Source organism: Thunnus maccoyii, chromosome 21 (genome assembly GCF_910596095.1).
Source record: "Thunnus maccoyii chromosome 21, fThuMac1.1, whole genome shotgun sequence".
In the NCBI taxonomy this organism is placed as follows: domain Eukaryota; kingdom Metazoa; phylum Chordata; class Actinopteri; order Scombriformes; family Scombridae; genus Thunnus; species Thunnus maccoyii.
This window is the reverse complement of record NC_056553.1, coordinates 11,922,901-11,946,127: the sequence shown is the minus strand read 5'-3', so window position 1 is coordinate 11,946,127 and position 23,227 is coordinate 11,922,901. Positions and strand designations below refer to the sequence as shown.

Genomic DNA, 23,227 nt, shown 5'->3' with positions numbered 1-23,227 from the left:
ATCTGACAAGTAGTATGAGCATCATAGCTACCTAATTTTACACACACACACACACACATATGAATGAACACATTATCCACTGGTATCACAGATGTTGAATCAAAAAAAGAAAAAAAGACACCTGAGCCAATTCAGTGTTTTTAATGTTTCCAGATGAAAGTTTTTGTGGTACAGCCAACATCCTGGTCGAGTAAAACGCCAGCAAGGTAAAAACCTAATCATCTATAGAAAAGGACAAGAAGTGCTAGTCCAAGAATAGATAGGATGATGGCAGTAGAGAGAGCAGTAGAGACACTAAAGGCACAGAGGATCTAGTGTACAGTATATGTATGGCTCCATGACCATACTAGGTGGCCTCCAGAGGTGCTGTAAACATGTTTTACGTCTATGTTAAACAGAGGCTGTTTCAATTCAAAAGCAAGAGAAATTAACTTCTGAGAAAAGAAAACATTAAAGCTCAGAAGACTGCTAGATGACTGCATAGTAAAAAAAAAAAAATTAAAGGAAAAAAGGAAAAATGAAGAATGTACATGTAAGAACTGTGCAAATCTTAGTCACACAGATATAAAGACCCAGTTCAACTCTTGTTGCCATCTCCGTTTTACAAAAAGAGCATTAACATGAACAAAAATAAAGTGTTTAATGCAAATGAATTTATGTTATCATAAATCTTGCTTAGCCTTCCTCGCAGTGTAGTAATGACAGACTTGCATAGATAATTTATAATATTTAACTTTTCATTTCACATTATACCATCGCTGTCTTTGGAGTGTGGAGGCGGTAGTGCTGGTGGAGGGAGAGATTCAACTCATTTCTGGTTGAGAAAAATTTATAGAAAGGAAAAATGCAACCTGTTTTACAGTATTTTCTTGAAAGACCTGTGGTGACCGTTTGTTGAACTGCAAGTGCTCTTCTGATACCCGGCTTCATTCCTTATTTATTTGAGAAAAGAATCAAGCTTTCTTTTGATATTGTCAAATGAGTCCATTCCCATGTAGTCTGCCTGACCTTGCTCCCATTTCTGCTTCCGTTCTTCTGAGGTCGGCTGGGGATGGACTGCTTGTGTGTGTGAAGTGGTGCTCGCCCCCTGTGAAAAATTATAAAAATAATGCACAAAGAAAAAAAAAAAGAGCAGGAAAACATAAAATTAATGAATGACAAGAGATACAAACATCGTAGAATGTACTCAATTGCTTTTGGAAGCATTGAACTTGCCATACGTAGCCTTTCCAAATTAATGGCCGCGGACAAACACATGCGAAAGCTCTGCTGTAATTTTAGAGAGTAGCATTAGCATTAGCATTAAACAAAGTGTCAACAAACAGCTGTTGACTGTTATGGCATAAAAATCAAACCCTTTTTCTCCATACCTGTACATTCTCATAAGTGACCGTATCAGTGTGCTCGAACTTTATCAGATGATTAGAAGGACAGTGGGAAATGTGCTATATCATCCAGAATCAGAGAAAATTAAAATAAAAAGATGTAAAGTATAATTTTAAAAAATGGGGGAAAAAACAAACATTTATGAAACAGGAAAATATATGGTCCTACATAAATACAACATATTTCCAAACACACTTACCTGCATTCACAATGCAAACATCAAAATCAACTCTGTGAATTGTTTTCTTTTTAAATAGGGCTGGACAACCAGGGAACCATGGTCAACGAAGTAAAAATCTTGTAAAAATCTCAAATAATTGTGATCATGGAAATCCTAAAGCAGTTATTCCGATAGGCTGTGATTTTCCTTTAGATTGTATGATTGAGTTTGAGAACATGTCAAATTACAGCTCAAAAATAATACATCTGTTGATTTTCTTGCTAACTAGCCACATGAATGTAACACAATAAAGTGACATTATAAAAAGGCAAATCCAGAAAAAAATGACATGATTTAACTGTTTGTACCCTCTTGCTCTGCCTGCACTCAATCAGAATAAACTTCTTCAGTATATTGACCAAGCTGAATGTAGTGTAAATGTAGGACTGCTGGTCGAACCAAACAAACATGATGTTGATTCACCTCAACAAATCCGGAGTGGAAAGGCTTCTCTCCATATTGATCCTGCAGCATGGGCACCACGGCACTTGAGTACAGATTCCACCAATCCAGAAGGAAGGTGGGATGTGTGGTGGCCTCATGCACATCCCCTACAATCTGTTTGGCTTGGGGGTCATATGTGTAACTCCATGGCTTGGTCTTCCCTAGGAAATGGACCACCTTAGCATTGCCACCATATCTGAAATGAGGAAAATAGTACATGTCGGTGAGAATTTGTTTCATCAGAGTTATGGTTAGTAAATTATAATAATTACAGTTTTTTAAAGTTATTTGTCTCCTTTAAAAATTGTAGCTACATGTTACATAATTTGCTGTAGGAAACATAATGTGAAAGTTATTTATCAAGGCAATTGGACAGTTTAAGTGGTCCATTTAACAATACTGTGGTTCCAAGCTTGTCATTAATCAACACCGTATTGGAAACACTGCTCAATTTAAAATTAGTATTGGAGGAAAAACTAGAAATATTGCCTTGCGGTTGTTTTCCTCCATCAACCAGTCAGGTTGTGGTTTACACCCATGTCTGTCCAGACTCATAATATTTGTAGTGAAGACTTTGCCAATAAAGCTGATTCAGATAGAACACAAAGTTGTAGCCATGACAGTAGACGATGCTAGTAATTTAAGTTAGCACAATAATATTTTTATGCCTCTGCGGCGATGACAGCTGTGGCAGGAGGCATTATGTTTTCAGGGTGTCTGTCCGTTCCATTCTCGTGAACGCAATATCTCAGGAATGCCCGGAGGGAATTTCTTCAAATTTGGCACAGACATCCACTTGGACTCGAGGATGAACTGATTAGATTTTGATGCCTAAAAGGTCAAATGTCAAGGTCACTGTGACCTCACAAAACACATTTTTGGCCATAACTCAAGAATTCATGCGTTAATTATGACAAAGATTCACACAAATGTCTAATAGGATAAAATTATGAAGTGATGACATTTTATATCCAAAAGGTCAAGGGTCAACTTCACTGTGACATCATAGTGTTCTGCAAAAACACTTTTCTGGCCATTATTCAACACCATATCTAAGGAACAGAAGGGGAGATTCGGTCGGATTTGGTCGGATTCTGAATTGGTGACACTAATCTTGGGTCCCCACCTTGAAACTGTGATTGTATAGATCTGTGCTGCTGGGTGGGAGATGTGTGTGAAGCATCCATGTTTGAGCATTTGTAGCTTCTTTGAAACAACATCCATATTTCCGGTCTGTTAGCACCAACACCCTTCATGTTATCATCATTTTAAACTTGAACTTTTGAAACTGAAAAAAAAAATGTTTGAAAAACCTGTATTGTGCGACCAGCTGTATTAAACAAAATGTGCAATCACAAGGGCGGAGGCAGCAGAAAGTTGGTGTCTACATGTTGCTGGCAAGCAGGAGTACATGTTTAAACAAGACATACAAATCAGAGTTTTAGAAGAGCTCTGCTGTCCTCAAGAATATTATGATGTGTTATTTTAAAAATCAGTCTGGCTCAGTGGATGAAATAAATCTATATAGACATGTTGCTGTGAGGCTGGACTTTGTGTTTTTGTATTGTTCTGCACTACATAAAAAGGTGTTTATATTAGAAATGCTGCCAACCCCACATCAATTTAAATCTCTTTTTAGTATTGGCAAATCACATGCGAACACAAATAAAATCTTGTCCTAAGGGGTTTGTTTTCTTGTGTAAGTCAGGCCGCTAAGTACTTTTGCTGACAGCCGTCAACGAGTAAATTCATGTTTATCATCCATGTCATCCTGATTTGGTTGCCAGGAAATGCCAAACCTAAGAGCTTGTTGATGAGGTTTGTTTCTATGAGGAGAGAGGTTTTGATGCAGTAAGAGTGGGAGGGGGACAGGGGGGGCTTAAGACAGAGTACACAATGACCAGCCCTGGTGGCGAACATAAAAGGTCTTTAAATAAACTGCCCTATTTTGGGATTTGGTATCAGCTGTTGGGAGATCAGGGGGGAAATCCAACCCAGAGCTCAGGCCTGCTGGGGGACGCTACGGCAGAGCCCCTGGAATCTTCCTGCTCATCTCACTCGTAACCTGATGTCATATCGCCGTGTGACTACACGTTCATGTGATCGGGTATCTGCTTACATCTTGACTTGCTGGGGATTTCAGTCACATTGAGAAACTCTCTGCTGTAGTACAATACAACTGTCTTTTGAAGGATATAGTAGCTTAAACAGTAGAAGCACATCAAAATATGTTAAAAAATCACACCTCTAACTACTGTGTGAATGTTTTTTGGTTTTTTTAGAAACATGACCTCAATAGAAGACTAACACTTACTGCTTGAATGCTGGAAGGTAAGTATAGATGGCTATGCTGCTGAGGTTGTAGATGAAAGGAAGGTGTTTTGATATGTCAGCTGTTGCCCAGTCGCTGAAAAAGCCATTCAATACACCTTGGTCTCCTCCTGCAACACAGAAGAGAAAAAAAAAAAACAATCAACATTCATTATTACCTAGTATTCTGTGGGAAATGTACTGTACTTATCAGGAATAATTCTCTACAAATCTGCAGTTTCAGAAATATCCATCAGATGTGGTTAAATTCTGTGAAACCACTTACAGCGATTTCTCAGTACTTCTACAAGGTTTTACAAACAACTTATTCAGCTCAGGTTTTCTCTTTAGTTATGCTAGAGTTGAACTTCAGAGTAGATCCATATTGCAAATTACACTATCTGTTTTCATTTGTTTCTTAAGTTTCCACTAGTTAAATCAGATATGGTGCCTAAGATGACGCTTATACGTCTCTAAAAACCCAATAAGCAGCATTGCAAGACTGGCACTTTATAAATATATCCAATCCCCTTTTAGAGGGCATCTTCGAAAAACTTTTGAAAAGTTAAAGATTTAGTGTTAATGGATGGTCACCATTGAGAGGAAGAAGGCCATTTCCTCAATTGCACATGCATTAGTAGTGTGGACACTCTCGGCCAACTCACGCAATGCAGCTTGCGGAATACTTGGACAGGTTTAGTGCATAACTGGATATCTTCACAGAAAGAGGAAAAGCTGAGCAGAGTGCAGTCAAATGACCTGCACACCTGTATGCCCGTTTAAAATGTCTTTCTGCTTACGCTGGTCTACATTAGTCAGCAATCCCCTGAGAAGACAAGTCATTAGAAATGTTCCCACAGATTCTGTATACAGACCTAGATTTCTCTCTTTTTTTAAGTTGTTATGATTATTGAAATAAAATCATCTGACATGCTAGAGGGCATTGGTGGTTTGCCTCAACTGGTTTTCTAAAATCATACCATATGAAGCGATGCATGTGCACAGAATAGATTTATTGTGATCACAGTAGCTGCACAGAAAGTTAAAGGGACATCATGTACATACCATGTCTGTCACACATGCATTACTGCTGACACCCAACTCTCCACTGACAGCAAAATATCAAAGAGCAGTGTGTTGTGGCAAGGCCCTGTGTTATATATGTACATATATATATATGCGTGTGTATGTATATATATATATAGGAAGGCTGGACTAATATGCCACAATGCTGAGGGTTTATTTGACTGATATTTGACAATGATGGATTGCCTGCTGATTACTCACTGACCTCTAATGCTCAAATCCAAAATCTGCTCAGCAACACCAGAAGGCTGCAGTATTTGTAGCCCATTAATAGACAGCTATGCAAGTGTGAGTGCTCTATTGTGCACTTACATCCCTCATAGTGTTGCCAATCAATGGAGCTAAATGATTAAATTCTGTTCTGGGTGTCAGAGGTGCATATCAAATGCATGACTATACATGATGTTGTCTTTTAACTTCTACGCCAATGCAATGTTGAAATAACTGAACTCCTCTGCAAGTGAAAATTGTTGCACAAGTTACACCACCCATTCAATTAAATGTAGGTGGGTGTAGAAGTAGTGTGGGAAAGCGAGCAACCATAATTCAATTTCTTGAAACATGCAGGAGTATTAAAAACAAAGTCTAAAAGATTGTGAGTGAATTAAAATTTTGAGTGAACTTGCTGTTATTAATCTTACCACAGTGCTTGTGATGCTAATTGAGATAGTGGCAACACAGCAAACGACAGCAATATTTTCACTCATTCCCTGTCCAGGAGGCATTTATAATTTGAGTGTTGTGTTGTCAACTGCCAGGAGTTTTCAGTGAATGTTAACTGCAACTGCTGCCATCCTTCATGTCATTAATTTACCCTAAGTCAATGAAAGCAGTAGTATTTCATGTCTTTTGGCCACTTGGGGGCAATGGTACGAGCTGTAAACACAAATCAATCAATCAAGTTTATTGGTCACATGTGATCATAAAGGTACACAGTGAAATGTAATCCTGTTCCTTCAATTTGTGGATGAAAAAGAGTTTAATAAACTCGGAATAAAATATGTGTGTATGATTGAGGGGGCGCAGTCTGCGGCAGTGACCTCATTTAGGATCCAAGTGGCCTGAGGGTAGAAGCTCTTCCTGAGCCCATCAGTGCTGGCTTGGTGTATTGCCAACCACAGCAGGGAGAAAAGGCAGTTATTCAGGTTAGCCTCATTCTTACACGACTGGTGTAAATATCCTTTAGGCAGGGTAGAGCACCACCCATTTTATGTTCAGCATGAACCACTCTTTGCAGGGCCTTGCAGTTCTGTTTAGTGCTATTTCCATATGAGGCAGTGATGTCAGGACACTCTTGATGGTGCAGAAGAAGAAATTGCTCAGTCTTTGAGGGGATACCCAGAATTTCCTCAAGCGTCTGAGGTGAAACAGTCTCTGCCTTGCCTTTCTCACCACTGAGTCAGTATAAAGCGCTCAGGTCAAGCCCTCGGTGATGTGGACACCAAGGTACTTGAAGTTGTCCATCCTCTCCACCAAGGACCTGTTGATTAAGGGGGGCATAGTTCCTTCCCTGCTTCTTCCCAAAGTCCACTATCAGCCCTTTAGTCTTGCTGACATTCAGGAGTAGGTTTTTGTCCTGACAACAGTGAGTCAGATCCTCTACTTACTTCAGATAGGCCTTTTCATTTTTATCTGTGATCAGGCCCACCACGGCTGTGTCGTCAGAAAACTTGATGATGGTGTTGGAGTCGAAAGTGGCTCCACAGTTGTGTATGTACAGGGAGTACAGCAGTGGGCTCAAAACACATCCCTGGGGTGCTCCAGTATTAAGGATGAGGGTAGAAGAGGTGTTTCCACCGAACCTCACCACCTCGGGTCTGCCCATCAGGAAGTCAAGGATCCACATGCACAGTGAGGTGTTTAATCCTAGGTCCTTGACCTTTGTGATAACCCTGGAGGGAACTATGGTGTTTGAAGCTGAACTGTAGTCACTGAACAGCAATCTCACATAGTTCCCTTTCTTGTCCAGGTGAGATAAGGTGGTGTGGATGATGTGTGCTATGGCATCTTCCGTTGATCGGTTGGGACAGTGGGCAAACCGTAGTGGGTCCAGTGTGCTGGGTAGTGAGGAACAGATGTAATCCTTGACCAGCTGTACAAAGCACTTCATCAGTACCACTGGGTGGGTGGCTTCACCTCTGTGCTACTGGGTGGCCTCAACTCTGTGAGGCCTGCCAGTCATTCAGGTAGGCTGTTCTTGTTTTCTTCAGCACAGGAATGATGGTGAACTTCTTGCAGCATGTGGTATCACAGACTGAGCCAGGGACAGGTTGAATATCACTGTGAACACCAGTGCTAGTTGGTCAGCACATAGTTTGAGGACCCGCCCACTGATACCTGGTAATGCTGCTTTCTCGGTATTCACTTGGTGTGGAAGGCCCTCCTAACGTCACTCTGAAAGGGTGATAGGTGTGAAAGGTGCGCCCACCCATCCATTAACCATTGCTTTGGCTGTTCAGGTGAGCAGGAGCAGGATAGGATTTTAATATTCCCGCTGTTACACCAATACTTATTCCCCATAAGCACACGCCTCCTCCTTTTTTCTTGCCAGAGTCCTCTGTTCTCTCAGAACTGTATACAGAAAAAGAGTCACCTGGGTGAATGGCACTCTCTGGTTTTGCAGGATTTAGCATTACACATTACATTTCCTCATATCCCCTTGGAAACTGATGCGGACACGGAGGTCGTCCAATTTATTATTAGAAGATCTATGAGGCCGGGATTACAGCCAGTGTTTAATTCCTCTACGTTTTCCTCAGTGTTTTTCCGATGTTGAGATGGGTGCAGAGGTGGACACAGAGATGGTCTTGCTTTTCTATGTGGTCGGGATCATAGCCGGTGTTTATCCCCTCCACCCTTTCCTCGATGTTTACATTTGAAAACCTCGACTGGCCAGGTAGCAGAGTCGGCAGGAGGAGGGTTTACAAAGTGATGAGTTGACAATTTCCCTATCCTGATGAGTGACTTGTAGTCATATGTTATTATTGTCCAATATTGTTCGCAAAAAGTACATCTTATATTGTAAAAATAAATGTAAAGAGCACAAATTTAGCAGAGCTAACGGAGAGGCAACTGAATAGGTCCGCGTCTTCTAGAACGAACAAGAGTGTCCTATCATCACCCTATAATGTTGATATGACAAGCTTTTGATCTCCACCAACAGGTAGTCATCAATCTTGTCTGTCTGTTGTTTGGTGCTAGGCAGGTAGCATAAAGAAGGTTTAGCAAAGCTTTTTTTTTAGCTGAAAACAGCTGCCTGCTGCATCTTGAAACCACACTGATGACAGTAGTGAGGGTGAATCAGAACAGTAAAGTTGCAGGTGGAAAAACCAAAACAATTTGCTGACAGATGCTAAAACAGTCTGTAGAGCTGGGTTCGTCTTTCACATTACACATAGTCATTTGATCCATTGTTAACATAGAAATATTGATTAGTGCAGCTTTAACCCTCATCACTCAAACTCAAAATGTCTGGTGAAATGTTTTATTTTGACCTGACCTGAATTCATATCAAACATTCTTGTATATTAACCAAAATATTCCTCAGGCAGATGCCAGTCTGCACACACCCACACAGTCATGAGAAGACAGCTAATCGGCATAAAGTGAAAACACCTGTGTGGGCACACCCTAGATGTGTACTGTAGAAACTCCTTTTGATTTTTGATAAGTTTCTATGATTCCTTGAATTTTTGAAATTGTTTTACTTTAAATTTGGTTACACTATGGATTAAAGATTATTTAACAATAAATAGGAATTTGTTTAAAAGTACTGCACATTTACATGGATTTCTTCTACCAAACATGTCGGTGATCAGTCTTTAAACACATTAAAATGTCTTTGTTAAATAGCAATACGGGTACATCATACAGCACAAGTATACAGTATATTATGCATATTTGCATTTGTGGCTTGTTATTTCTTAAACTATAATGCATTGTGTATTATGGTCATGACAAAGGCTTGGTATCAAATACCGTCTTTTTGTTACTGACTGAAATGTGTCCATAGTTTCAAGTACCAAAAACTGTTTACGGCCCCTGCTTGTGGCAGCACTGAATGCTTGATCAGATTTATTATTAAAAAAATATAAATTTTCCAATGATACCAAGTCCTATTCATGAGTACTCAACTTTAAATAATACAACTAGACACAAGTATTTAAAATCTTTTCTCTGCGCTGGTGACTTGAAATAGCATTGCCCTCTGGGTTCGCACTCTTTTTTAAGCTTGTACATGAGTTCAGGATCTAGGGGCCCGACTGGAGGGCTAAACAGCCACTCATCCTCGCACACTTTGGCTAATTTAGAACTGGGGCAGCCCTTGTCATGGCGGTGGCTTACATAAACAGAACTTAGTAGACAGTTTGGGGAGCAGGGATACATTTGACGTGAACTAGGTCACCAGTTACACTTTTAACTAGATCTGAATCGAGCCTTGTCATCTCCTCTGTAACATTGTAAAATTTGCGACTGACCAGCTGATTTCAAACCACCAGGACGCTAAATTCTGACACAAGCTCATTGACTATTCATGTTGAATTGCTTCACCTACTCGCCATTTAGTAAGTCACTGGACTGACACTGGCACAAGATGAGACATTATTGGTCTTTTGACTTTAATGTGTAGCTCTTATAAAGCACAGAACTGTACAGTCTGTGAAACCGCAGACTACTGCAGTTTAAAATAACACACATAGCTGCTGTTTGTCCGAACCCACAACCTCCACTGGGGATTTCAAAACTTAATATGGGGCCGGGTATCTTCATTTTGAGGGGATGAGCAGAGCTCAGCAAGAATGTGCATCTAACTCTGCCAGTTTGTCTTGGCAGCAGACAGTACTGGAACCACAGATGCAGAGATAGAGCCTTCTGGGTTCAACCAACACTTGTTGCCTTTTCCTAAACAGTTTTTTAATATAATCATTGATGTGCAGAGAGGCAGAGGGCTGCATGTGTACATGATGTATTCCCCATACTAGAGCGGAACAGAAATGCTAAAGGTCAAAGCAACTTCAACTCATGCCCCAGTGCACATGAAAAGACCCTCCATGGCTATAAATAAGACAGCTTTACCCATTAGCACGCCATCAGGCATACAGACTCTGCCATTACATTCAAATATTAGGGGTAAAAATATAAATCAAATTATCAATTACTTGAATTTTCATTCATTTAATTTTCATCATTTCCAGGAAAAATAAAGACAATACCGTCTTTTGTCTATGGTTGTGATTGTGATGGCAGACAGGCAAAATTTCTGCCAACAATGAGTCGGCACTTGAAAGCATTGGCCAGTATTAAGCAAACTAATTGGTTTTTCCATTGAACTCTCTGTGGTGGAGTTTCTTTCACAGTAGCAGAGGGGAGAACAGCTTGTCATTTAATGTTAAAAAAGGTTCACTGCTACTAACAAGGACAAACCAGAGCCCTACTGTAACATACTTTCTGTTTTGTTTATTCCACAACTGTTTCCTTTGTTTACTGTCATTCTTTGAGGTCACAGAACCCAGAGTAAACTAGGATATTAATTTGCATTTGAATGATATATTTTCATGGCTGATTTTAGCATAACACCTATCATGAGTATGAATGTTTATTCTTTACTTTGGGAATAATTTTTTGATAAAATAATTTAAATTAAGTTCAACTTAGCAGCTTTTTGAGGACCTATAAACAGCTTCATGGAGTTGGCTCAGTTGATAACAGGTCAGATTTGGTCTTAGGCCATAATTAGACCTTAAATTAAGATTATTTTGTCAAAATGAAGATGTGTCGTAGTTTATGCTGGTGGATAAATAACAAGAAATTGCAGTAAAGAAATGCAATTTAAGATATGTTTGAGGTCATTTTAATTTTGAGGTAAATAAATTACACACTCCCACCAGAGAGCACTGACAAGTTTATTTTTCAACTGCAAAATGTCCCGCACAGTACCTATCTTGGTCACAACAACTGAACTGACTACTTTTTTAAAAAGGTTTCTTTACGTTGGGTGTTTATTGATTTCGGTCTCAAGAATATAACCTGAGAAGTTTATAATCTAAAGTCAGAAAAGACTTAAATTTCACAATAATTTGTTTCCTTTTTTATAACCCTGCAGTTATTAATAAAGGTTGACAGGAGTGGGACACTGTAAGAGATGAGGACCAGCAGTAACCTATTAATATAGGTGTGATATATCAAAATATTAATAATTGTAAGTTATACATTTGGTAATAGATGAAATCTGCTCAACAAAGCACTGTACTAAAGTTCTTGGCTATACTTCAAAATCAGTTTTAATCTCATAGTTGTATACTTTAGCAAGTCCAAGTGTTTAAAAGGATACTAATAAAACTCATGAATGAATGTTCTGTTATGATAAAATGTTTACCAGATAATTTTGGAAAGTGTCTTTTAAAAAAGGCAATAGATAACTCAAGTGTTAGGATTATTCAACAGCTGTAACTTTTTCTGGAAAGCAAAGGTGGTAAATCTACAGTATATAAGAACCACAGAACCCCATAAGTCTCGACCAATGATCTTTTCAGACGATGATTTGAGAAGAGCTGTTCAGTAAACCTGATATGGAGCCAAAATGACAACCACAATTCAGTTACAGTACGCCTCACCGAAGGGAGTTTTTGAATGTCAACTGGTGCTCTGTGCATAACAGGGCCTCTCAAATTTAACCTCCACCCCACCCCAGCGAGCCCCTGAGAATAACTCAGCAAAGCTAGACGGTCTGTGACAGGAGGGCCTTGTCTCAGGGAACCAGGCTCGATAAAGGCCTTACTTACAGGAAAAGATAAACAAGCTCGGTTTAACATCATGTTACCAAGAACTCAATGTTAACTCATGGCAGGTCAAACCCTAAATGTTTGAGTACTGACTGAAAAAGACTACTGACATCAAAACTTAACAAGTGGTTAACCAGACATACTTGCAGTTCTAGACCTTTAAATCCTTTCTTGTAATGCATTTAGCATTGAAATGTAAACAGTGTTTTCTGCTGAAGCCAAAACTTGCTGTGAATCTCACATTTGAGAAGCTGGAAATAGAGAATGGTTAGCATTTTGCTTGATAAATTACTCAAATGATTAATTTTCTTTTGACTGACTGTTTCAGCATCAAAAAGAGTAGTGAATATGGAAAAGGATAAGCATCTCCCTCTTGGCTTACCGTCAAAGCTGCCGTGTTCTGTACAGTACTGAAGCAGTTTGCCATAAGTCTCCTCAGAGGGACGAAAAACAAACACACCAGAGTTGAAGCAGTCGGGCCAGCCAGGGTCGGGAGCAGCTGACAATTCATCTCTGTCAAACAGCTCATCTATATTTGAAAGCACCTAAGGTGGAAACATACACAAATACAAAGATGTTCACACACCTATTGTTGGAGCACAACAATAAGCATCTTGACCTTGTCTTTACTTCCTCAAGTGAAGTCTCACCAGTGTGTCTGCGTCCATGAAAACACACTTGGAGTAATGTGTGAGGGTCCAGCAGTGGAGTTTGGTGAAGGTGACACCCAGGTCGGGCCTCTTCATCATAGCCAGGTGTGCCGTGTCGCCACTGTCAAGCACGTCCACCACTCTCACCTCATCAAAGATCCTCCTCAGCACAGACCTAATGATTGATAACATTATGCAGTGACTCACCATCACCCATCAAGGTGGAAAACAAGATGCGACAGTAATGCCACAGGGCGTGATTGTGAAATGTTGTGCCACTGGTTGGAGGTAAGGTTTCTTACTGGCAAGGCTCTGACACTTGCGGACCGATGAGTGCCACCAGCTTCTTGGATGTGTTGTGGTTGCGCAGGGACTTGCCCAAAACCATGGCTCCCTTAGCATAGTTGTCATTGGTAGCCAACGTCACAAAAGCCTGGTCTGTAGAGGAGAAGAAGAAACACATTCAGGGTTGAGGTAAACACTCTCACACTATTAAATGTATTACAAGAGTTGCTTTGTGATGATGTGCTGAAAATGACTTTTTTGAACAAAATCAGACGTGTTTACTGTCCAACTAGCTAAAACTCTTTACCATGGTGCTGGAAAGTCATTACAAGTAAAGGAAGAGACATTTGCACTTTAATATATAAAAATCATTAATGTGGTAGATTTAATTTAAATTAGACAAGTGTCCTGTTTAAAGATTGTCTAATTTTGACTGTCACGCACTTATTGATCTTCTGTGTCTTCTACTTCACTTCATAGAAACAAATACTTGCGCAAAATCCAGTGAACTTGCTTCATTTCAGGACATAAGTACAACATGTACAATAAGTGGAGCAATACCAGTGGAACAACGAGTGCCAAACAGTGAGCTCCAACCAAGAACTTTCATTTTCTGAGTCTAAAAGAAGCCTTTGTTATCTGACTGCTTGACACCAAAACATGAATTTTACCATTGTTTTAGATGGTTGATCATTTTTTCTGACATTTAACTCCACTGTAACTGTGCTGCAGACGCTTGACATTATGTCAAGTCTTTCACATTTAGCTGGTTTTCTGCAGGTAGCCTACAGTATATAAAACATATTACCAATCAAAAGGTGAAAGTTTTTTAAGGCTGAACACACTGTAAACGTAAAGACAAGGGCCTTTTTATATACTTTATTACGAGCTGAATTTTCACAAGTGATATACTGTGGCCTCTGTGGCACATTTCACACTTGTTTCAAGAAAAATACCCTGTAAAAGACGTGCCAGATTAAATGTCTCGTTAGGGTGAATTTTATTGCCACCACCTCTAATGGCAGGGAGGAAAATCTGTCAGCTACCTGCCAAGCCATGTCTCAGAACAATGACTTGCCTGTGAGAGGACATATAAATTGAGATGATGAAATCAGCCTTGGCAGCTGGGGAGGTTGTGTGACTGTACCATGAGGGCCAACATGAATCCCATTTGGATTGTATACTATACCCCCTTGTTGCGCTGCTACCGATAATGAGCAAAGAAAGCACAACAGCGGTATGTATAAAATGTTAACAAGGTTTGAGTTTCTCTAATTTTGGGCCAGCCACTGTTGGCAGGAAAAGATGTTCTGTTTCAGTGCCTGCCCTCAGCTAGTGCCACACCTCCTTTCCCTCACGCCCCCTTTTCAATTGGTACACCAGGGCTGTAGTATTTATGCATGTAGTTAACATGAAACACATGACAAAGAAGTTTAATAAAGAAGGGAATTTGTTCAACCACAGCCCGTGATGATCAGTGGATTCACAGTACAGGCTGCACACACACATCACTTCCACTGGGTTGAATTCACAGTAAGATTTTTACCACAAGTGGATGTAAGTTATGGATAATCATAACATATATGTAGGATAATGCAGTGGTTCCCAAACTAAGGTCAAGGGACCTGGGTAAGTCACTATAAGAGGTCCTTGTAAAAGGATTCAATCCTGAGGCAGCCGTTAGAAGTTGTCACAATTAAAGAATATAAAAAGATGTTTTAAACTGAGTTTTAGTCCCCATATGCAGCATTTATGTCTGTTTTTCATCTACATGACAAATGTGGACCACACGGCTACAGAGGCTGGCTGGTGGTCAAATGACAAGTACACTGTGTTATATCTGTCATATATGGTAATCTTATTTCTGACACACTATATGCCTTGGAAAAGTCTCTGCTCACTCAAGGCTGCTGCCAAACAAACATTATACAACCAAAGTCAGGAACAGTACGACATTTAGAGTCCCCTACCAACGACAGACATTATGACGCACTAATATTTAAAATTACATTAGGTGGTAGAGTTTTCTGGTTTAGCAAATTCTCTTGGAGTTAATTAAAACTTTACAAAACACGTTTCTAACATGCATGCAGCGGCTCACTGGAAGCGACTGCGCAGTATCGCGGTGTTTGAAATGTTAAAAGGTTACATACCAGCCATGACTGAAGAATAGAAGTCGAAGCTACTTTGTAGCCTGGACTCGAAGACACGGCAGCTTTGCGTTGAGGAAAGGACTGACTAAATATACAGAGGTGGATTTATACCAGCATGACAGTAGCCCGACGCAGCGTCATGTGACGGTCTTCACACACCCACCTGCTCCCTACATGAGCCTCCCCATACACACCCCCAGTGGTTCAGGGAGTTCAGCTACATTCATGTACATTTATAAGTATTTAGTGTAAATGTTGAGGTGAAGTTTATATTTCTGGAGATACTTTATAGTGCTTTTTCTGTAGTCGCTTTTTTTTTTAACTGGTCTCGAGGAAACAAATCTAAAAATGATCTGGAGCCAGATATGATTTCACATGTCAAGAACAGTTGTGACCTTTCAAACAACTGTCATGAACCTCCCATGGCTGGTGTCAATTTTACTCATGACAATGTAGAGATGATGGTGATGTTGTAACGAGGTTCTCAGAGAAGAACAAGATGTTCCTTGATGTGCATTTGGCATTTTGTTGCCATCTTGTGGAATAAAGACTGTACAGCAACACAATGGAAAGACTTAACACGCATTTGTGGAGGTCTCTTGTCCTCTTTTACTGTATTACACAACAGTTAAAAGATTCACATATACAGGAAGTTGGTTCACAATTTTTCAAGTATGTCTTAAAAATGATTGTCAGGGCCCCACATGTACACTGAAACATGTTTACTGTGATCATTCCTCCTGCTAATAATAGCCATTAAAAGATCCCTTTCAAACGTGCCTGTAGCGATGGGGGACAAAATCCAGCCTTCATTCTGTTCAAAATGTACTTAAAAGTTGATCTAAAGCTAATATGATGCTTCAACCAAGTGGCTACCTTCCAAAATTATTTATTTCTAACCCTTTTTTAAAATAAAATTTCCTCTTCTTGTGTCCCTGGACAGTGTTCTCTGTTGAGCTGTGGTCAAAGGATAGTAAGAAAAACAGGGAATTTGGCACTAAAGAGATGTTTAAAGATATCCACTTGATTTGACTAATTCAGATTAATGAAGCTTCAAATTAGCTGTGGTACTGTTGGAGAAGGATCTAATAATGAGACAAGGGGGATCAACTGTTGATTAACTGTGTATAATAAAGGATGGTCATTAGGAATGGATCTCTTAATGACCAGTATGAACAGGAAGAATGATCAGAACAGTTTCAATGTTCATTTGGGCACCTGAATATTGTTTTAAGACAAACATGAAAAAATGTGAACCTTTCCTTTATCTGGTGTTGTGGTACTTTTGGAGAAGGGGTTAATAGTGAGGGCAGGGGGATCGACTAAGTTTTATGTTTAAATATAATTAAGGAAAGGTAAATATTCTAATACTTCTTTGACTACCGTAATGCTTTTAGTAAATAGGAAAACTAAAAAGCCATGACTAAACATCAATAACAAAACTAAAAAATGAGATGAGATGAAACCATTCATTTTCTAACACAAAATTTAATTAATCATAATGTTACAAAAGCAATAACTGACAATTACCTCACTGCTTTAGAGATGTTTGCCAGTGTAGTTAGTTTCCCTGCTGATCTTTGGCTGCTTTATTTTCTACCCTCAGGCAGCTGCTTGACAGAGGGGTGACACTGCCAAGGAGTACTCTGTGGCTGTCACGTACTGTGCTGCTGGACTAAAACCCTTAAAGACTGGAACTCCCACCCGCCCAACCTTCACTGTTGGATCAGTGCCAGCTGAGCAAGAGGGATCACCAGGGTTCAAAGGGGCAGATACAGTAAATTAGTGAATCCTTTGTTTCTTTTGTGCTTTCTATGATTGGAAGCATTGTCTGGTAGTCTACATTGAAGCCAATTCCATGGATGGTTTGCATGATTCAATTGCAGTTTTTTTGGACATTTCTTGGCAAAAAAATCCTTAGAATTTGCATTAAATGCAGCAGACAAGTTTTCTGGTCTATTGGCAATGAGCTGTAAAGCATTATTTTATTCACTATCCATCACTGTTTTGTTGTATATGTTTTCCATACAAATGACAAAGGTATACTATCATATACACATAAAACATTGATTCAGCATGTGGGGATGGATCATTGATTTTATTGTTTGCACTCATCTTGACATTCTGTCAGGCACAGCGAGGAAACATGGCGGGTGGTGCCCGTATCCATGGATACGGGCTGGAGATGGCTGAGAGGTTGGTGGGGCTGGGGGCTGGTACAGAGGAGCTGAGTTGGCAGGGGTCCTGGCAGTTCCGCTCTTTAATAGAGGTTCTTCTGCACGTAGGCGGCGATGTACTTGACGGCCAGCATGGTCTCCTCACATGTGGGCTTGATCTGAGACTCGGGCAGCAGGAAGCCATAACGACCAGTGTCACGCAACTCGAAGGTGTAGGAATATTTCACTCCCAGGTCGTAGGCCCAGTCGTCAGAGCCTCCAGCAGCAGGGTCTGAGGGCAGATAAGGAGAGGGGGGATATACTGAGTGGGAAATACTGATGACCTGGGAAAGTCTGGTTGTATTTTCAGACAAATACTGGTTTGGGGGCCAAAAAAAAATCTTTTGTTTGCAAGACATAGCTGCAGCCCCTGATAAGTCATCTCCTTTTGTAGTCTCTAGAGGTTATATCTCTCAATAGAGGTTTGTGAAATCATAATGCAAAATATTAGAGGAGTAAAAGAGAATATCAAGCTTCCTTTCTATACATTATTTCCCAAATATGTGCTGTACTTACAGATGGTTGCAGCACCGGGTCCAATGGTGTAGGTGGTTCCGTACAGACTACGCAGAGCTGCAGCAGCTTCTTTACCAAGCTTCAGCTACAATACAGAGAAGAAACAAAAGTAAGCTGTGTTAAAGGACCAATCAATAGATTTGTGACCTCATAGAGTACAGGTATATTCACATAACTGAATATACCTGTATATGGATATTATCTGTTACTCCTGAATTTACAAAATTAAGTTAATCTTGTTTTTAAGTATCCACATATTAAAAGAGCCGTCAATCAAATATAATTGAACAGCAGTCACTGTGGCAACAAATGACAATGAGGATTATGGTAGATGCTAAAGTATTGAGTAACCGCAGCACATGCATAGAGGAGTTATTATGTCACGGTACTGACTTGGTAATGTCAGTATTATGTCTGCAGGTAACAATAATTTACGTTTTAGATATCATTACATTATCCATTCATTGTTTTATCTATAAAGTGTCAGAAAATGCCAGGAAATGCTATAATTTCATGTTGATGTCTTCAAATGTCCTGTTTTGTCTGATCAACAGTCCAAAATCCAAAGATATTCAGTTTTCTATCATGTATGACAAAGGAAAGCTTTGAATTGTCACATTTGAGAAGCTGCAACCAGCAACTGTTTGGCACTTTTGCTTAAAAAAATTGCCAAGGTCAGTCAACATAAGCTAATGGTCACACGAGACCAAATAAGGTTGTATCAGTAAAACATCTAAGTGTATTGAATTGAATGATGGTGTGTTTTACTGCTTATGTATTCAACTTTTGATTTGCAAGTGGAAGACTGTTATTAATTATTTCAAAAGATACATAGCCTCTTTTTAAAGTGAAAGGACAGCCTGAAAACTGCATGCTACAATACTACAACAAACAACGATAAAATACAGATGATCATACGAATGGTAAATATATGTTTTCAGCCCTGCGGCATCCACTATCTATTGCACTAGTTAGAACAAAACATTTTTACTGATATTGCAGCAAACAGTAAAAAGGTTCAGTTAATTCCAACAGGAAATGAAAACCCCCAGAGAAATGCACGAGCAGGAAATTATATTTCTGAACGGACAGATGAGTTATGACAGATCCCTGGAGTTCTTTTGTTCTGTAAAGTGTCAGAGGAGAGCTTAAATTACAAGTGAGTAATAGAGAGGCAGAGACGTGTGATCTGCCTCGGTTAGTGTGAGAGCTGGAGCAGGGGTGTGAGTGTTAACTGCACAACCCTCGGACACCCCAGTGAGAGGTAAAAGAGCCATGAGAATGAGGCATATGAGCAGGGAGTAAATGATTTGCAGCAGCTAAGCATGGCTTTTAGATAAGAGTCATAATGGGACTAGGTTGAGTTCTTGCTTAAGCTTTTGGAAACACGTTAAGAGAAAGTAGATTCAGCTTCTGTATTGTTGAGATGTATATCTTACTGTTGCCATAATGCTTGAAATGCTAGCCATTAAAAAGTACATTCTTCTTCTATTTTTAAGTGAAGTATAGCAATCACCTAATGAATATGATTCCCATAAAGATGTAATATATTTGAAAGACTTTACAGCAAATTAGACAGTTATTTTTAAAATGTTTTTGATATTAGTTTTACCACTGATACTTAAATTAAGAGTTTAATCGGTCCAAACTTTAACAGACCTATGTCTGATGCAGTAAATCTAATGATATCGTTACAGTACTGTATACAGTTGCCACACCATAGCGATGCATATGGCACTGCTATGATGGATAATTATCTACTCATTGAGACTGGCCAGGCATGCCAGTTAATACATCTATTGCCCTAATTCAGCTGTGTGTGTAACATATAATTGACAGTAGGTGATGGTGACTGACCAGCTCACTGTGGTCTGCGGCCAGGTCAAAGGTGTAGGAGTAGGGGAAGAGCACCAACTGGGAGTAGGAGTGGACGGTGATGTAGGCTTTGATGGCAGACTTGTTCCTGCGGATGAAATCGGCAACATTCTTGACCTCAATCTCAGACTCAGGTGAGTACCCACAGAAGGTGTCGCTGCAGGGGTTGCTGGAGGCTCCAAGGGCTGTAATGGTGGAAAAACAGTGATACATATGCTTACACATGAAGTTCAGTTTACTTGTCATGAGGAATACATCCTGTGAGAACAATTGTAGCCTTTTTGGCTCTTATAACCCTGAAGATGTCATGGTGATGTCATTAGGGTTACCTCAGTTTAGGCTTTAGTCCACAAATTTGTAAGAGAAACACTGTGTTGCAAACTGGAGGTGTGGAGTTTGAAAGATGTGGGTGTTTACCAGGCACCAAGTTGCATTATGGGAAATGTAGGATTCAACATTTTTGGACCCTACTATGGACTAAAAGTCAGGATATCTGGTCCTAGCTGCACATTTTTGACCATTCTTGGTTCAATCTCTTTCTTACAAGTCCCCCAACTTTACTAAAGTGAAATACTAAATCACTCAAGTGTCCCCTTAAGATATTATAGTCTATATGTTACACTTACTGCACCAGCCAGCATTCCAGTTCCTGTTGGGATCAGCTCCAACGCAGCTGGAGTCAGAGCTCCTGGAGCGAGTTTTCCTCCACATCCTGTTCTAAGGTCCCCAAGTGAAAAAAATAAACATGTCAGACATGCATTTAACAAATAAGATTAAGCACAGTCTCATTTAAGTTAGATCATAAACTTGACTTGAAATTGTAGCATACACTCTTGTGGGTGAAGTCATAGCCATCAATGTTGAAAACAGGCAGAACATAGACGTCCATCTGCTTGAGAAGGCTGGTCATCTGAGAATCGCTGCCATAGGTGGACAGAGCCTGAGAAATATTGGGAAATTGAGTTTTTGTGCTGTAATCTATAACAGCCTCTTTATTAATAATAAGTGACGGGCTCATCTGTTTGTCTTCCTTACCTCCTTGACAAACCACTGGCAGAAAGCAGGAGAGATCCACTCTCTGGCATGGATACCACAATCCATGAAGATAGCGGGCTTGGTTGAGCCGGACTTCACACCGAGCTGTGGTTGTTACAGAGAATGATTCGGTGTTTGTTAAATGATATTAAACAGTGAGTTATAAACATGTTCAACCTTCCTCAACACTTGGGACCAATATTCATGTTTAGATATAATGTACTGTGGGATACCTTAAGGACAGTCATGGGGCGTCCCTCGTAGGTGTTTCCAATCACCTCCTTGCTGATCAGACTAGGGTTGGAGGAGGAAATGGAGTTAATCCAGCTCTGGACCTGAAATCAAAGGAAGTACAATAAGAACAGGAACTAATGATCCAATTGGGGTAGAGATTTTTGACTCAGATGACTCTTTTTTCCTCTTACATTGTCCCAGCTGTTATACTTGGTGTAGCTATGGGTCCTGGGAGAAGGTCCGCTGTCAGACTGGCCATCAACAGCAGTCTGGAGATCCTCGATGAGGATGCTAAAGATGAGAGTCTGTTAATTTGTTGTCCTTTGATCAGAGAAAAACCCAAACAAGCAATATCAACAGGAATCATACAGATTACTTCAACAGCAGTTAATAAATTGAAAGAGACATTAATTAAATAAACTAAACTAAATCAGACATATGTTTATATTTTGAATCTTGTGACCTACTCATGCTCCATTTCACTTTGCTGCAGAGTGGTGGACACAATATCCAGGTACATGGCAGGCACACGGATGTCCACATCGACGTCAATGGTCACCAGCTCAGCACTCTCGGGCCTCCAGAAGTCGACCTGCAGATGGCGCCAAAGACAAACACTTGAGATTGTTGAGACGTTTAGAAATGATGTCTAAATACAACATTTCAGCCACTACTGACAAATTGTACATGTGTGTGTATATAGGCCGTGTCTGATCTGAGCATTAAAGACAGAAAAATGTGCAATTAGATGTGATTTGCAAACTTGGACAAACACTGAGTGAATTATCAGACTGATCCAAAAAGTAGGTCCAATTGGGCCTCTTCCACCATTAGCACACAAATTAAACACCTGTAGTGAGTGAGAATAGCACATTGTGATGGTGTGTGAAGGTACCTCGACGCTTTTAGCCAGTTTCTTAATAAGGGTCACATGCTCATCAAGCACAGGCTTCAGACGGAAGACTTTGTCTCTAGTGAAAGAAAAAGGTATTAATAATACATAGCCCCAATTTTCCTAGTCACAAATGGGCAGTCTTTTTAGCAAATAGTACACAAATACTTTACTTTTGGGCCACAAAAATAGAAAAAAGGCAGCAGTGGCCATATGATTTGTGGACTCACATCATTTAAATCTTTAAAACACCGTGCTGTATTGTTTTTATTCCACAATATAAATTATTGGGTGGTTTTAACATGTTAAATTCCACCTCTTAAGTAACTTGATTCTAACAGTTCATATAATTTCAACTGCACCAGCATAAAACTACTGTGGTCAGATGTTATTTTATTGAGGCTTCCCAGCAGTGACAGATTACCAGTATGAGCTACAATCTACAGTGCTGCTCACGTATCTCTCCAAAGGTAAAGGCCTCAGTAAAGGTGTTTGACTATCATCTCTTCTGAGGACAAATGTTGAAAAGGACCTGGATCGACAATGGACACAAACTGTATTTACTTTCAGTTGATGGGAGCCTAATTAAATTGAACCACAATGCTGGCCTATTCAGTACTCACTTGGCTTACTAGTTAACATTGGCTAAATGCAGTACTATTATACATAGCAAGCAGGTGATAAGACACAGTATGTCACTGCAAATACAAGGTCTTGACTAGCACTGCATGTTTTACATTATTATAATGACAGTGTTTTTGACGTGATTCACAGAAATGTAATATTATTTTCCTTGACAAAGATTAGAAATTTACCCCTCGAAGCGAGTGATGTCAGCCAGGGCAACAGCCACCAATCCGAAAAGCAGGAGGACCCTCATGTTAGCAGTGTAGCTGATCTCCACTCTGGACAGCATTTATAACCCCTGACCCGCCGCCAATCCACCAATCCCAATCTGTGAGGCAGCAGCATGTCATGCATCCTCCTTAAAAGATATACTCTACTGTGCACCTGTTATTTTTAGGTGCTACGTGGAGGAATGTGAGCCAAACATGATGCATAGTCAATGATTAATAGATGCTAGAGGTTATATCAGTTCTGGGAACATTTTGAATCAAGGTCACTTGATTTTGATTCCTAATA

The 23,227-nt window shown here is 39.9% G+C and overlaps 2 protein-coding genes and 1 long non-coding RNA gene across 4 annotated transcripts; 1 reads left to right on the top strand and 2 right to left on the bottom strand.

Moving 5' to 3' along the window:
• Positions 1-125: 125 nt before the first annotated feature.
• On the bottom strand, positions 126-15,472 carry LOC121887782 (glycogenin-1-like). Of its 2 annotated transcripts, XM_042398756.1 has the most exons (8): positions 15,317-15,472; positions 13,181-13,316; positions 12,879-13,053; positions 12,611-12,773; positions 4,365-4,491; positions 2,030-2,246; positions 1,371-1,445; positions 126-1,087 (listed from the first exon to the last, which is right to left on the bottom strand). In XM_042398756.1, exons 1-8 carry the CDS (start codon positions 15,321-15,323, stop codon positions 938-940), a joined length of 1,050 nt encoding a protein of 349 aa, XP_042254690.1. In that variant the 5' UTR covers positions 15,324-15,472; the 3' UTR covers positions 126-937. The 2 variants fall into 2 exon arrangements, with proteins under 2 accessions (XP_042254690.1, XP_042254691.1); XM_042398757.1 differs by lacking the exon at positions 1,371-1,445 and having other exon boundaries at positions 15,317-15,469.
• On the top strand, positions 15,328-19,971 carry LOC121887786. The gene is made up of 4 exons (XR_006093057.1): positions 15,328-15,415; positions 16,923-17,093; positions 18,051-18,157; positions 19,888-19,971. It is a non-coding gene; the product is annotated as an uncharacterized LOC121887786 (long non-coding RNA).
• Positions 17,100-22,964, bottom strand: cpb1 (carboxypeptidase B1 (tissue)). Its single transcript, XM_042398747.1, has 11 exons — positions 22,900-22,964; positions 22,088-22,163; positions 21,660-21,784; positions 21,384-21,483; positions 21,192-21,293; positions 20,959-21,063; positions 20,753-20,863; positions 20,550-20,640; positions 19,906-20,108; positions 18,049-18,133; positions 17,100-17,764 (listed from the first exon to the last, which is right to left on the bottom strand). Exons 1-11 carry the CDS (start codon positions 22,962-22,964, stop codon positions 17,577-17,579), a joined length of 1,251 nt encoding a protein of 416 aa, XP_042254681.1. The 3' UTR covers positions 17,100-17,576.
• Between the last annotated feature and the right edge of the window lie 263 nt (positions 22,965-23,227).